A 12,670-nucleotide genomic window follows, 5' to 3' on the forward strand; every position below is an offset into this window, starting at 1 on the left:
TGCCAGTGCATGGAAAAAGAATCAAACTCTACAGCTCTTCTTCACTATAATATTCATGATTGGATGATTTGTAGGGACCTTTCAATTGTTTTCATTGAGTGGAATGGGACTGTTGGTTTCCTGATAAATGCTACCTGATCTTAAGTATCTGTGGATTTATGGTGAATCTGGGCTCAGCCTCTCCTCCTCTTCCTTCTCCTCTCCCCAGGGCGCTGTGCCAGCTGTGGAGACAACGTGGTGGGTGAAGGCACCGGTTGCACTGCCATGGACCAGGTCTTCCATGTCGACTGCTTCGTCTGCATGACCTGCAGCACCAAGCTGCGTGGCAAGCCCTTCTATGCTGTGGAGAAGAAGGCGTACTGCGAGCCTTGCTATATCGTAAGTAACTTCAGTGCTTTTTAAAACCACCTGTCCCAGCACCATGTTTAAGCTCACCCTGGTTATTGATGAGTCTGTGTGGGGGGCACATTGGCAGCTCTGTGCCAGGATTGTTCACATCAAAACTGCTCGTATCATCACACATCTTCATTTCCTCTTTTGTCTTTGTTTTGGTTTTGATCCCTCAGTCAAACTGACTTTTGAGTGACTTTAGTTGGTCTTGTTATATGTTCAGTTTGATATTATTAAAATGTTATCTCCTGAAAGGAATGAGCAGAATAATGAATAATATTAACTTGAAGTTATAAGTTTTAGGTTTAAAACCGCCCAGCTAACAGTTAAGTGCTGTGATGGTTTGTAATTCTAAAGCTCTCCCAACAAACATTTTCATATTCACATGAAGATGTGGTGAACCCACTGAGAATTCTTAATTCTACTCTGAAGTTTCTCTCAGCTTCACTTGGCTGTTAAGAGTCTTTCAGCTCATTGTTTTGGTTTTCCGCCTTCAGCTTTTAATTTATTACCTCCGCTAAGGAAGTTATGTTTTCTTTTTATCTGTTTGTTAGTCAGCCAGTTTACACACAAGCTACAAAGTACAACAAAGAACAAAAACTTGGTGGAAGGATGCAATATGGTTCAGAAAAAGACCCATTAAATGTAGGTGCAGATATGATTAAATGGGCAAATCCAGAAAATTTGTTTCACTTTCTCTGCAGTATTTACCACAAAATTCATTCAAACTATGGCAGAAGCGGGGGTGCACGTGTACACGCATGAACATCGCTCTCATGTTCAACAGATTGTGATTGACAGGTACACAGTCTAAAGAGTGAAAGACAAGTTCTTGCATGAGAGAGAGAAATGCATTGATGCCACTTGCGAGTACACTCACCACTCACGACTGCAGCCATAACTATGAAAACTTACTGTGTGGATGGTAAAAACTTTATGGACGATAGCATTAGTGCACACGTGAGCCAATAGTGCTGTGCATATAAATGCAGCAACGAAGCAGCACATCGTGTTGGAGATCTCTCATGTTATTATGAGATTTCAACCTTTTTTTTGGGGTTCCTTATGAAACTGTAGTCGGAAAGAATTTGATATGGCAGCTGCCACAAACTAGATTGTTAATGGGAAATGATGTTAGATAATGGTGAGGGCATTAGCAGAAGTATGCACTCTCAGAGCATACTTTTAGTTCTCACTGCTATCAGCAGCAATTCTAGCAGTGGTGTGCAGCTTTTCCGGTGACAAAAGCGCTTCTATGTTGACAATTAGCTGGTGAGCATAGTGAAGCATTTAGCAGCTACATAGTTGGATACTATTCTCAGTAGCTGGGGGAGTGAATTCTGGACGGAAACACGACTCCAGATACATTTCAATGCTGCTCTTTGTCTGCTGGATGTGAAAACAAGCTGTTTGCTGACACATTAGCCATATCAGCTTCATAAGGTGATAATGTATGAGCGTGATATTCACATCTGTCCACAAGTGTTAAAGACGCTTCAAATGTCCAGTATATTGTTGCCTGTTGTTCATAGTGACATCCAAGCCAAATGTTAATAACAGATCAAATAAATTGGCAGAGCTTCAGATCTCACTCTCTTTACTTCTCACCTCTAACTTTTTCTAGCCGAGGAAGTGATAGACATTAGTCATTTGATCTCCCTGTCCCTAATCATCTTTAAAGGTAACATGGTGATACATCTCTGTGTGGATAATAGAAAACAAATGTTCCTTTTCATTTTCTATCTAAATTTGACCAAACAGAAGAAGAAGTTAAAGACATTTAGTGACCGGTACTGTTTTTCGTTGCACAATATTATCAGGAAAGATCTGAAGAGACCACAAGGAAATCCCCTCATTTTGAGTTTCATGACAATATGTTTCAGTTTCGTCATAAATCAGTTCAACTGCTGGAAATGACTACAAGTTTTGTATTGTCAGCAATTTCATGGGTAAGTTTGTGGGTCATATCTGGAAGCTGAGAAAGGGAGGAACTGTACAATGGGTCTTTACAATGGAACTTTCCCAAATGCTGCCAACTTGTGGATTTGGAGTCAGAGTCTGCGTCGTAGTGAGGTCCTATTGATACACGTGTCTGAGTCAGTCTCAGCTGTCAATTGTGACATTTCACCACATTCTTATAGCATCAAATAGATGACAAAACTTGAACCAGGACTAACACCACTGTGAACTACAGTGAATAACAGAAACCATATTTAAGGAAATCTTTCTTTAATGTTCTTTGATTTTTTTTCTTAGTTTGGTCCATGTCCCATCTGCTAACATGGATAAGAAAGGATTTATGACCTTTAGTGCAGCCAGATTAAGACGCTTTAGCTTCACTTCTGGGGAGCTGTCATATTGTCCATCTTTTTACAAAGTCTATGGGTTTATTCCTATAAGCCTCCTGAGACAGACAGGGGCCACACTAAGTTATTTGTGTTCCACTTTCCAGGTTGTAGAAAAAAGAGTTTAAGGAAAAATAATTGCGCTTGTACAAGTTTCAGTGTAGTTTACAATGTGCTAGTTAACGAGGAGGTTAAGGCTTTGTTTGTAGTAGATGAGAGATAAAGCATTGCGATGACCAGAGTAGTTACAGAATAACAAGTTGTCCGAAAGAAATTAATTAGTTAGAATTTTATTCGAACACTGATGTGCTGGATTCTTCTGGAACAGCACATATTTACACACACATACAATTCATTTACATCACTTGCAGGATATGAGTTGACGTGCACTTTACCAGTAAATTCTCCGAGCTGAGCTACTGTACATGATGTTTAAACCAGCGACAGGCCATCTCCTAAATCACCCCCTCTCAGAGGCACTCACTGTGATTGTAGTTGTCTTGTCTGGAAGTTCTCCAACTCTGATACATGCGCTAAAGAGGAATGGGATAATTTAAGAACTTTATTTATGCATTTCATCAGCATAAATGTTCTTCTGGCACAAGATCAAAAGGATGGGGGAAATCTGAATTTCTTAATGAAAGTAATTTCTTCTTCTTTTATTCCCATCCTCAGGGTCATACGCCTCTGTACGATTAGAAAATGAACGTGAGTGTTGAGTCTCTGAAGAGAAATGTCATATCCCAGGGAGGAAGAGGAAAACTTCAAGTTATAGCCTCCAAGTCAGTCAGTCTAGGAATCTCTAAGAGCAAAATGAACATTAATGATATATTTTGAATTGTGTTTTTATCTGTATATTCTCAAACTACTCTCACTTTCCAACCTGCTGTTTTATATCTGTAGCATATAGACCTATTTTTACCCTCAGTTTTTTTTATCTTGAAAAAGCACTGGAGTGATTTATAGTTGCACTTCCATAAGATTGGGCGACCTATAAGAGATACAGCCAGGTGACAAATTAAAATGAAAATCAATATTAAGTGTCTCAATATACCATGTGCCACCAGAACAGCTTTAATATGCCTTGGAAGTTTAGAATTTTTTTCTGTGTGGAGTTTGCATGTTTTCCCGTGTCCGAGTGGGTCGTCTCCGGGTTTTCTGACTTCCTCCCACTGACATGCCGTTAAGAGACAAAGTGAACTGGCTGGCGATCAAGCTTATTTGAATATACTTATCTCACTTACCCATGTGCAATCAGACTATCTCACTGTGGTGGCTGAGGATTATTCACACTTTTCAGCTGAACTTCCCGACCTCTTCCACCTGTGGGCCCGTGAACCACAATGCGATCTGTTGGGCGTCAGCCAGGTCAGTCTCCGAGCTCTGCCTGCTTGAATGGGGCGTATGGTTTCAGTTCCTAAGTGATTTTTGACCATCCTCACACATTACATTTGTACACTATTATGAGAATAGGGCCTCTCTCATTGCTCATATACTCCCTTCTCTCTCCAAGCAATACCCAAGGTCAGGTTGTAGATAAAGGGCCAACTAGCAGTACATTGTAGTGTCTATATTCAAGGACTTTCATATCTAACTCAGATGCGCCAGACAGAGATCCAGCAAACTTTAACTCTTTTGGGTATTACACCAGTGGCAAGACGTAAGGACACAATGTGATTTAGGAATGCATATTTAGACTTAACTATCCAGTAGTATGTGAACACCTACATGTAACATAGAGAGTGACAGCAATTCTAGCCTTTCATGGATGTGCTGTTAGAATGGGTAACGCACGGTGAGGGAGAGATATGGGGATGCTGTGTTAGACATCGTCAGACTTGGGGGTGACAATCGCTCATGTAACTCTGTTAGGGTTTGGTTATTTCACCTTCTGGTCTCCTTGATGCATCAAGTCTACATTAAACTCTTCTGCATTAGACATCAGCTGCTACCTGAGTTCTCCTTTCATCGGCTTCCAGAAACCTTCCATCACAATGGGGAAAGTGTCCGCGTGCACAATGAAGTAGTGTAGTGAAAAAGAGTCTGTGCTCCGGGTTACTGTCTAGAGTCTTGACTGGAGGTTTGTTTGGTCACAACATTAGGTCAGCTGCCGTTGCTTTCCTCAGTCTCTCAGGTGTGTCGCTGTTAGGTGTGTTGAGTTGTCCACTAAAAAGGGAGGTAACCCCACCCCCCATGTGGAGAGTATTTATTTCCCTATTCGGCCATGCTCTAACGATAAACCCTATCCAAAAAATAAATATATGAACAAATCTCTTAATGTGTCATAACAAATGCAGACCAGGGATTGGGTGGATTGTAGACTCTAAATTGACTAGGTGTGAATGTGTAAAATATTGTTTGTCCCTGTATGTTGGCCCTGTGATAAGCTGGCCACCTGTCCAGGGTGTACCCCACCTCTAGCCCAGCGTCAGTTGGGATTGGCTCCAGCTCCATTGCGACCCTCGAAGGATAAAGGGTATATATAATGGATGGATGATGGTGAGGGAGGGGGCTGTTTACCACGTCAGTCCAAAATCTGTTGAGATCGTCATCGCATCATCATCATACTTATGAGTTTAGTTAAACCTTGTGATGAGACTTTATTGTTGACTTTTCCTAGTTTGACATTTTGGGAGAGACACTTGTTCACTTTATTTCAAAGGAAGATAAGACCACACAATAGATGTTCTGTTAAGACTTTGAGTATTAACTTAATGGAAACACATTTTATATTTTTAATCCCTTATGTAATGTACTCTAAGTGTGAAGTAAATGTTTGTAACTGCCTCTGGCAGTGTATTACATTTTGATGTAGGAATATCTTACAGGTCTAACAGCTGCCTGAGGAAACGAACTGTTAGTAGAATCTGTACAATGTCAAATAAAAATCTATTAATCCCTTTGCCACGAATTGTAGGAATACATTTTGTTTGCCAGAGCGACTGTCATCCAATAGAGTTCTCTGCCCTGTATCAGAGTAAGGGATCAGCAGCTCCTTTATCTAGTCCAGAACTTTGCATATTCTGCAGAACAATACTGGCATTTATATTGACAAGATCCATCTGTTCCTCTGGGTGATTTGCCTCATTCATTGTCTAGATATATTTGATTCCTTTTTAGTAATGTGCAGGAACTCACCCCCATCTGTTATTATCTACATCCAGATTTTCCTACCTGTTAACTGTCAGGCGAACAAACCTCAGTCAGACGACTTGCCCACAAACTGCAGGGCAGCACTCAGACTTTGTCTTCGGCACTTCCCCGGCCTGAGTCCTTATCGCTGCGTATTTAAAAACACGATGATGTTGATAAACTCGACAGCCGCTCAGTTAATGTCCAAGTTTGCATGGAGTTAATGTGCCAACATTGGCTCACCATTGTTTTTTTTCCTTTTCTGATATGACTCAGTCGGAGGTTACCCACAGCTCCAGATACTCCCTGTTTGCATAGATAAGACTGAAAGTATGAGTGAGTGTGCAAACACCACCCAGAGAGCTGTCCATCACTGTTATTGAAAGACACTAGTTTGGCTTTAGTGCATCTAAGTGCTTTCCCAGAAAGCTCAATTTAATTCAAATTATTCTTGAATGTATGTTTTCTGCAACTTTGAGCATCAATCACAGGGCTTATGGAAATCTACAAAGCTGAATGGAAGACACACCCAGTGGGGAAAGACAATATAACAGATTATCATTAACTGAACTTTTTATCTTTTTACAGCTCACAATCAAGACATTGTATCTCATTTGTCTATCAAACTGCTCCTGGCAGCAACATGTTACTACTGCAATGGTGATTTACGTTCAAGGTTTTGTACAAATGAATGAAATAAGATGTGATAAGTGATCTTAAGCGGGGCTGGTAAGTGGGTTTATTATCAGCCCATCTGCTTTTGTGTACAGACATAGTGGTATCAATCTTCTCATCAAAGCCATGATGATGTTTACAGTATGTTTTCATGTGTTGAACCAAAGGGCCTGCATGGGTTGATTCAGGTTTGTTCACATTAATCCTTCATACGCATGTAATCTTACCCACAGACGGCTTCATTGTGTGAAGCGTCAGTTTTTTTGCAGTAAATTTTCACATTAAGGTGAAGAAACTTGAGGCTTTTGTAAGTAAAGGACACAGTCTCAGACAAATCTTGTGAGGGACGTTATGAGATGTAACACATTTAAGAAGATTGCTCCACTTTTGAGGAAAAGTGGTGTCATTTGACAGACCGAGAGTCAGTCTGGAAGCTTTTGTGTTAAAACACCAGATACAGACAGCATCACGTCCAGGTATATGTTGGAGGGATTCACTTCAACAATGCCCCATGTAATCCAGCACATCTGTTTAGAATGTGATCTCTTCACTATCTGCCTCATTGTTTAATCGTCACTCTCTTCACACCATATCTGTGGTGAATAAAGTTACTGTTAATGCTAACATAACATTTTCAACTACTGCTGCTCAAATTACATCATTTTCATTGTAAAGCAGTCTCAGGAAGTGAAATGTACTAGTCACAGAAGTAGTGACTGTCATTGTTCATCAAAAATGTCTCTACAAAGCAAGACAGAAAATTCAATGTCTGCTTTTTAATGCTATCATTTTACTTTTTAATTTCATTAGTGAGCAATGAACTAGAGGCAGCAATTATTTCTAAAAAACTGTGCAAGTTGTATTTCCAAAGAAGTAGCTCTGCTGTTGAATAAAACCCCCAGTAACCACACGTGTCACCAAATCTACCCATAACATCGACTGATTGACTGATGGAATTACCTAGCAACTATGACCTTCTTTATAGGCCGTGATTTTAAAAGATTCATTTGAGACATTTTCACAGCTTCACATAAAAAAAGAAAAATGTTCATTGTGTTCTAGCAGTCATTATACCTTCCACTGAGTTCAAGCCACAAAATGCTCTGAATTAGTGGGATTATTAAAGCCACTGCATCGTTTTGAATATGTAGTCTTAGAAATGAAGAGTAATTTTCTCCCTCCTTTCACTTCAGGAAGTCTTCCTGTAACCACGAGATCATATTATTGAACAGAGCTGCGAGCAACAGGGGCTCCGCATCCATCTGATAGCTCAGCTGCTCTTTGAACAAGTTCAGCCCTGGGACTCAGTGTCACTGAGGTTAATTGCTTACACAGGGTATGTGCCCACTGTTCTTAAGTCCATTCGGTGCCGTGCATCTCAGCCTCATTACTGCAGCAGTTCATTGCAGATTTCTGCAGCATTCCCTCAGCCAGGTTGATGACAAGTTAATGAATTAATTCATTTTAAAATGGTTATTTAGCTGCCCTTTGCATCTGGTTGGATGCTGATAAACAGATCCATTCAATCTGCTTTACTGACACCAGTGAACGGTGAAAAGGCTTTAGACAATGCTCAGCTCCATGTTAGGGGCAGAATCCCATCATGGCCTTCCTGTTTATACTACCACTCCCTATGAATACAGCGAAGCAAAGTGCAGTATTGTAATGAGACTGATGTAAGTAACACAAGGTCAAGCCAGGAGCAGAGCTTCATATTGAAAGAGCAGTAATAAAAAGATAGGGATTTGCCCACATAAAAACCTTAATCTATTTCTGCCTCTTTTGACAAAATTTCAGAGACCAGCAAGGTCACGGACACCAACTTGCTTGAATGTAATTGCGTTCATTATCTGGTGTTGTACCGTAGCTCAGTTATTATTAAAAATAAATGGGCTCTGGTCTCATTGGTTACACTCTGGGAAAGATTTTCCATTCTGCTATTGAAAAGGAAGAAGTGCACAGAGCCGTCCTGACCTGCCAGTCACCAGGAAACATTCATGATTGACTGATGAGCTTTTACCCTCCGCGTTAGTTTGCCTGTACTGGAAAGTAGTGATGTCGGCCTCATTGGACACCCATTCATCCGTCCTTCTTAATAGCTGTAATCCTGGGCTGCCTTTTTGTAATTCATTTTCACAGTTTTTTCAAACTCTAACTATGATTTTATTATATGTAGTGACATTGATCCTGAGAGAAAGAAACTTTTTGGTTGGAGACAATAATCATAACAGGAATTAATTTCTATCAGACATTTAGAAAATCCTGCTTTGTGCTTAATAGTCTTGTAAAAACTGATCAACTGATTTTATCATCAGAAACAAAGAATGCCATGCTTTATAAATGTAAAATGTTTTTCAAGCTAACATTTGTCAAAATATACTGATTATTCTCACCAATGATTAATCATACAAATACATTTCAATTAACTAATGGATGTTTGTCCAATTAACAACTTAAACAATTTCCTTACCTCATCCAACATCATCGATGAAATCACACCTAATTTCACACACTCATGTCTTTATTCATCAAGATCCATAAATAATTCCCTGGGAAAACATTGAAAATGTAAAAAATAATATATATATATATATATTCCGCAATTTTAAAGAATTCCATAAACAAATCCCATGACCTGCCCCTATGTCCAACATTTAATGTTTGTTTTCTTGATCCATGTCCCATTCTTCCACCAAGTTTTGTGGAAATTCTTTCTGTAGTTTTTGTGTGAATCTGCTGACAAACAAACAAGCCAACTAATCAACAGGGGTAAATGCTTTTTGACTTTTTAAATAATAGATCATCAGAAATGTATCCAACATATTGTTTCAGAGCCACAGTTATTCCACTTTAACTGAAACAATCCAAAGACTGTGGAGAAGTGATTGTGATTCTGATTTACAGAGCATTTTGCAATGGGATCACACCAGCCTGTCAATATGACGACGTTCTGACCCATGGTTATTCACAGGTCACTACTACACTATTACAGAAGTATTCAGTCCTCGTAAATCAGACCACACCTATCTTTGAACTCGCTCTTTAGTTCGATCTCAACTCCAGTGCTATTGCAGGGATGGGATCTGTTTGCGAGCTGGTTTGTTCTGTTCTCACTACAGTTGACTTCCAGGACCACATTTTGCCTTGATGACACACACATACCCAAACTCACCAAGTGTCACAAAAACTAGTCAGCTGCCGGCCCCAATAAGCTGATTTCAACCAACCTGAGTCAGTTTTACCTTTAAATACTATGCGTGTCTACCAAGTGTAAAGGAAAACTAAAGCAATTGTTGGCTAAAAGTTATGGATAAACAGGTTGATATTCTACAGAATATGTTGATCAAATCTGTGAAATATTTAGCTGAAAAAATGTAATGTAGATAATTATGTAAAGTAATTAAACAGTGAGCTGACATTTATGGATAGACAGGTCAAATAAATTGTGAAAGTGAAAAATGTAAGCTTTACCAGTAGAAATACATTTTTGAACAAACCAACTTAAACATTGACGAATACAAAAATCTTGTAACAACATCCATGTTTTATAGCTTCACTTAAAATCCACCTCAAATGAATTGAACTGAATGTTTTGTGGGTGAAGGGATACTTGAGTTCATCTGACAGCCACGTGGGCGTACATCACACTACAAAAAAGGTGAGGATCTACTGCTCCAGTTGTGTTTACAGAATTTTCCACTTGACTTCAAACGCACCATAATCATACGATCTAGATAGCAAAGGGAAGTTTCCGAGGGTGGCACAGCACCCAGAGGCGACAGGCTTGGTGCCAACTGTATTGGGGCTCCTGGTGATGGATGTCCTCCACAGCACATCATATCCGACTATTCTCCCATCTAACAATGGGATATCCCCCAAGAACTCCCCTCAAGCTGCTGCTGTCATTGAGAGCGGAGATATACAATACATTCAATCACAGAGGATGATCTCTCTTCTCCCATCCACTCACAGCACAACACAGGAACCGAAAGCTCATAATGTAGCTTCTCTGACAGTAATATGGCTCTAATTAGAAATGACTGCACACCACCCCACACACCTGTCACTCCCGTGTGATGGATATCCAGGTAGTCAGATCCAGAGGCTCGCAGCCAGCATGGTGCGTTCAGGGTCCCCATATGCTCGTTGTTGCGGCGCTGTAACTCGGTGTTGGCGGTGCTGCGTGTCTGGATGTGGCCACACAGCTGCTGCTAAGAGAACAGCCTGGCACATGCCGAGCGGGGACGACAGGTGTACTTACACCCTGGTTTTTACTTGTCGTCTGTAGCACCGTCGTGAACACACAGAGACTCGCTTTCTGCTGACTTCGTCATCAAATATTCATGGCTGTCTGCATTAGCTTGCAGAGTTCTAATTGAGTTCTGTATATTCAGACGTGATTAACTCGGTCTAATTCCTCAAAGGAGTGAGCCAATTAGATAGCACTTGCATGAATAGGATTTCACATCTTAGTACGTCTCCAGAATTGCCAAGACAATTATATGTGTGTATAATTGCGCTGTACAGTGGGTGTGAGCCCGCTAAACTCAAGCAGGTCATTATTTCTTATTACCGACCCGCACTACAGGAAATACAGCTGTCCAATCCATCACCAGCAAGTGGATGAAAAGCCGGAGTGTTGTTATTAGAGTTCACTGTTTGGACAAAAGACGAGAGAGCGATTCCAAACACCAGGCCCCCTAAACCGTCCTCATGTTTTTTGTCGAAGCGCATTTCCTCCCCCCCCCCAGGAGCGAGCGGGAGAAAAATATCCGTGACCCAGTGCTGACCCACCACAATGTCACTCTAACTCATGCCATGAGAGAACTACTGCCGGGGTCTTTGTCAGTTTCTCTCTGTAACCAGAGCAGGAGACATTGCCCAAAGTCCAGAGGGGTCACATTCTGCTGCGGAGCCTGAATTTAAGGCACAGAGGCAGACAGGCAGTCAGGCAGGCCGGCCACTTTGCCTAAGCTGGAGAGAGAGAGATCAGGGCCCCCCACTGCCACCTTTTATTCTTTGGAGAAAGGCCTGAGTAAGGCATGATCTCTGTGTCGGCCCTGTCCCTTCATGTCGGCTTTACCATGACGCTATCACGCAGCTAAAATAAGAAATCTCTGGGAACAAATACAGCAACACAGCAACACAGCTGAGTGTAATAGAATGTATGAATATTTAAATCTCATTTGACGTTTGTTAGTTTGTCAAAAGTTGTGGGTAACCTGCACAGGCAGAGCAGCTGCTGGTGAGGAGGACGTCTGAGGCCGAGGCTGCTCATGAAGTGTCCAGGCCAAGACATAAAATAAATGTAAAGAAACAAATCAGGAGAGGAGGCTCTGGCATGTTGCCATCCTAATCCTACACGCGGCGCTCGTCCATAACCCAGTGTGAATTTATTACACAGACAGACTGAGCCGAGCAGGGTAGACCTGCACCCAGAGGAGGCAGGGCCGTTCCAGGTCAGAGACATCGAAACCTCTGCGTACTCGTCCTGCCTGAGTGGCGTGCACATGGATGAGTGTCACAAATGCTCCGTCCGTGATTTACGCGGCTGATACTTTCAAGGTCACTGATCCTCGGAGTCAGCAAACCATTAGGAGAATCACTTTCCACTGCCTGACGGGCTCACTCACACCCACACGTAAACAAAACCAAAACACACACACCTCAGTCATCTGCATCCAGGCAGCAGAGGAGATACGAGTGGGTGATTTACATAACATGCTTATAAGTGACAGGATTTTGTAAAGGAGTCAGGTCCTGTTAATATATCTTCATATGCTCACACTGTGGGCTGATGCTGAGAAACTGCACAGACAGATGGAGCGAGTACCTGGCACTGGAAAGCAATCGCTGATATAAAATTACATTTAAGTTGAATGTCAAGGGCCGGGGATGGGATGGTGTCAGGGGCCTCTGGTGAGAGTTGGACCGCGGCGGGGGGGAAATGGCAGGGGGCTGTTCACTTTTTAACCTTCGCAGGAATGAGATTTGGGAGATGATCCTGATCACTGAACCCAACCAGCTGAAGGGAAACTCAAGTTATCCTCACACACAGTCACACGCTGACCTCTCCGCGTCCGCGACCTGAGTGGACCACAGATCAGGGAAGGGTGATGCTCCTACAG

The 12,670-nt window shown here is 41.5% G+C and overlaps 1 protein-coding gene across 6 annotated transcripts in view; it reads left to right on the plus strand.

The window, feature by feature from the left end:
• Positions 1 to 12,670, plus strand: part of lpp (LIM domain containing preferred translocation partner in lipoma) — a 151,654-nt gene that overhangs the window by 125,358 nt on the left and 13,626 nt on the right. For all 6 annotated transcript variants that reach the window (XM_034583005.1, XM_034583010.1, XM_034583009.1 and 3 more), the window contains one exon: positions 209 to 378. In XM_034583005.1, coding sequence (XP_034438896.1) covers positions 209 to 378 — 170 coding nt within the window. The remainder of the gene's footprint in view (positions 1 to 208; positions 379 to 12,670) is intronic.

Source organism: Hippoglossus hippoglossus, chromosome 4 (genome assembly GCF_009819705.1).
Source record: "Hippoglossus hippoglossus isolate fHipHip1 chromosome 4, fHipHip1.pri, whole genome shotgun sequence".
Classification (NCBI taxonomy): domain Eukaryota; kingdom Metazoa; phylum Chordata; class Actinopteri; order Pleuronectiformes; family Pleuronectidae; genus Hippoglossus; species Hippoglossus hippoglossus.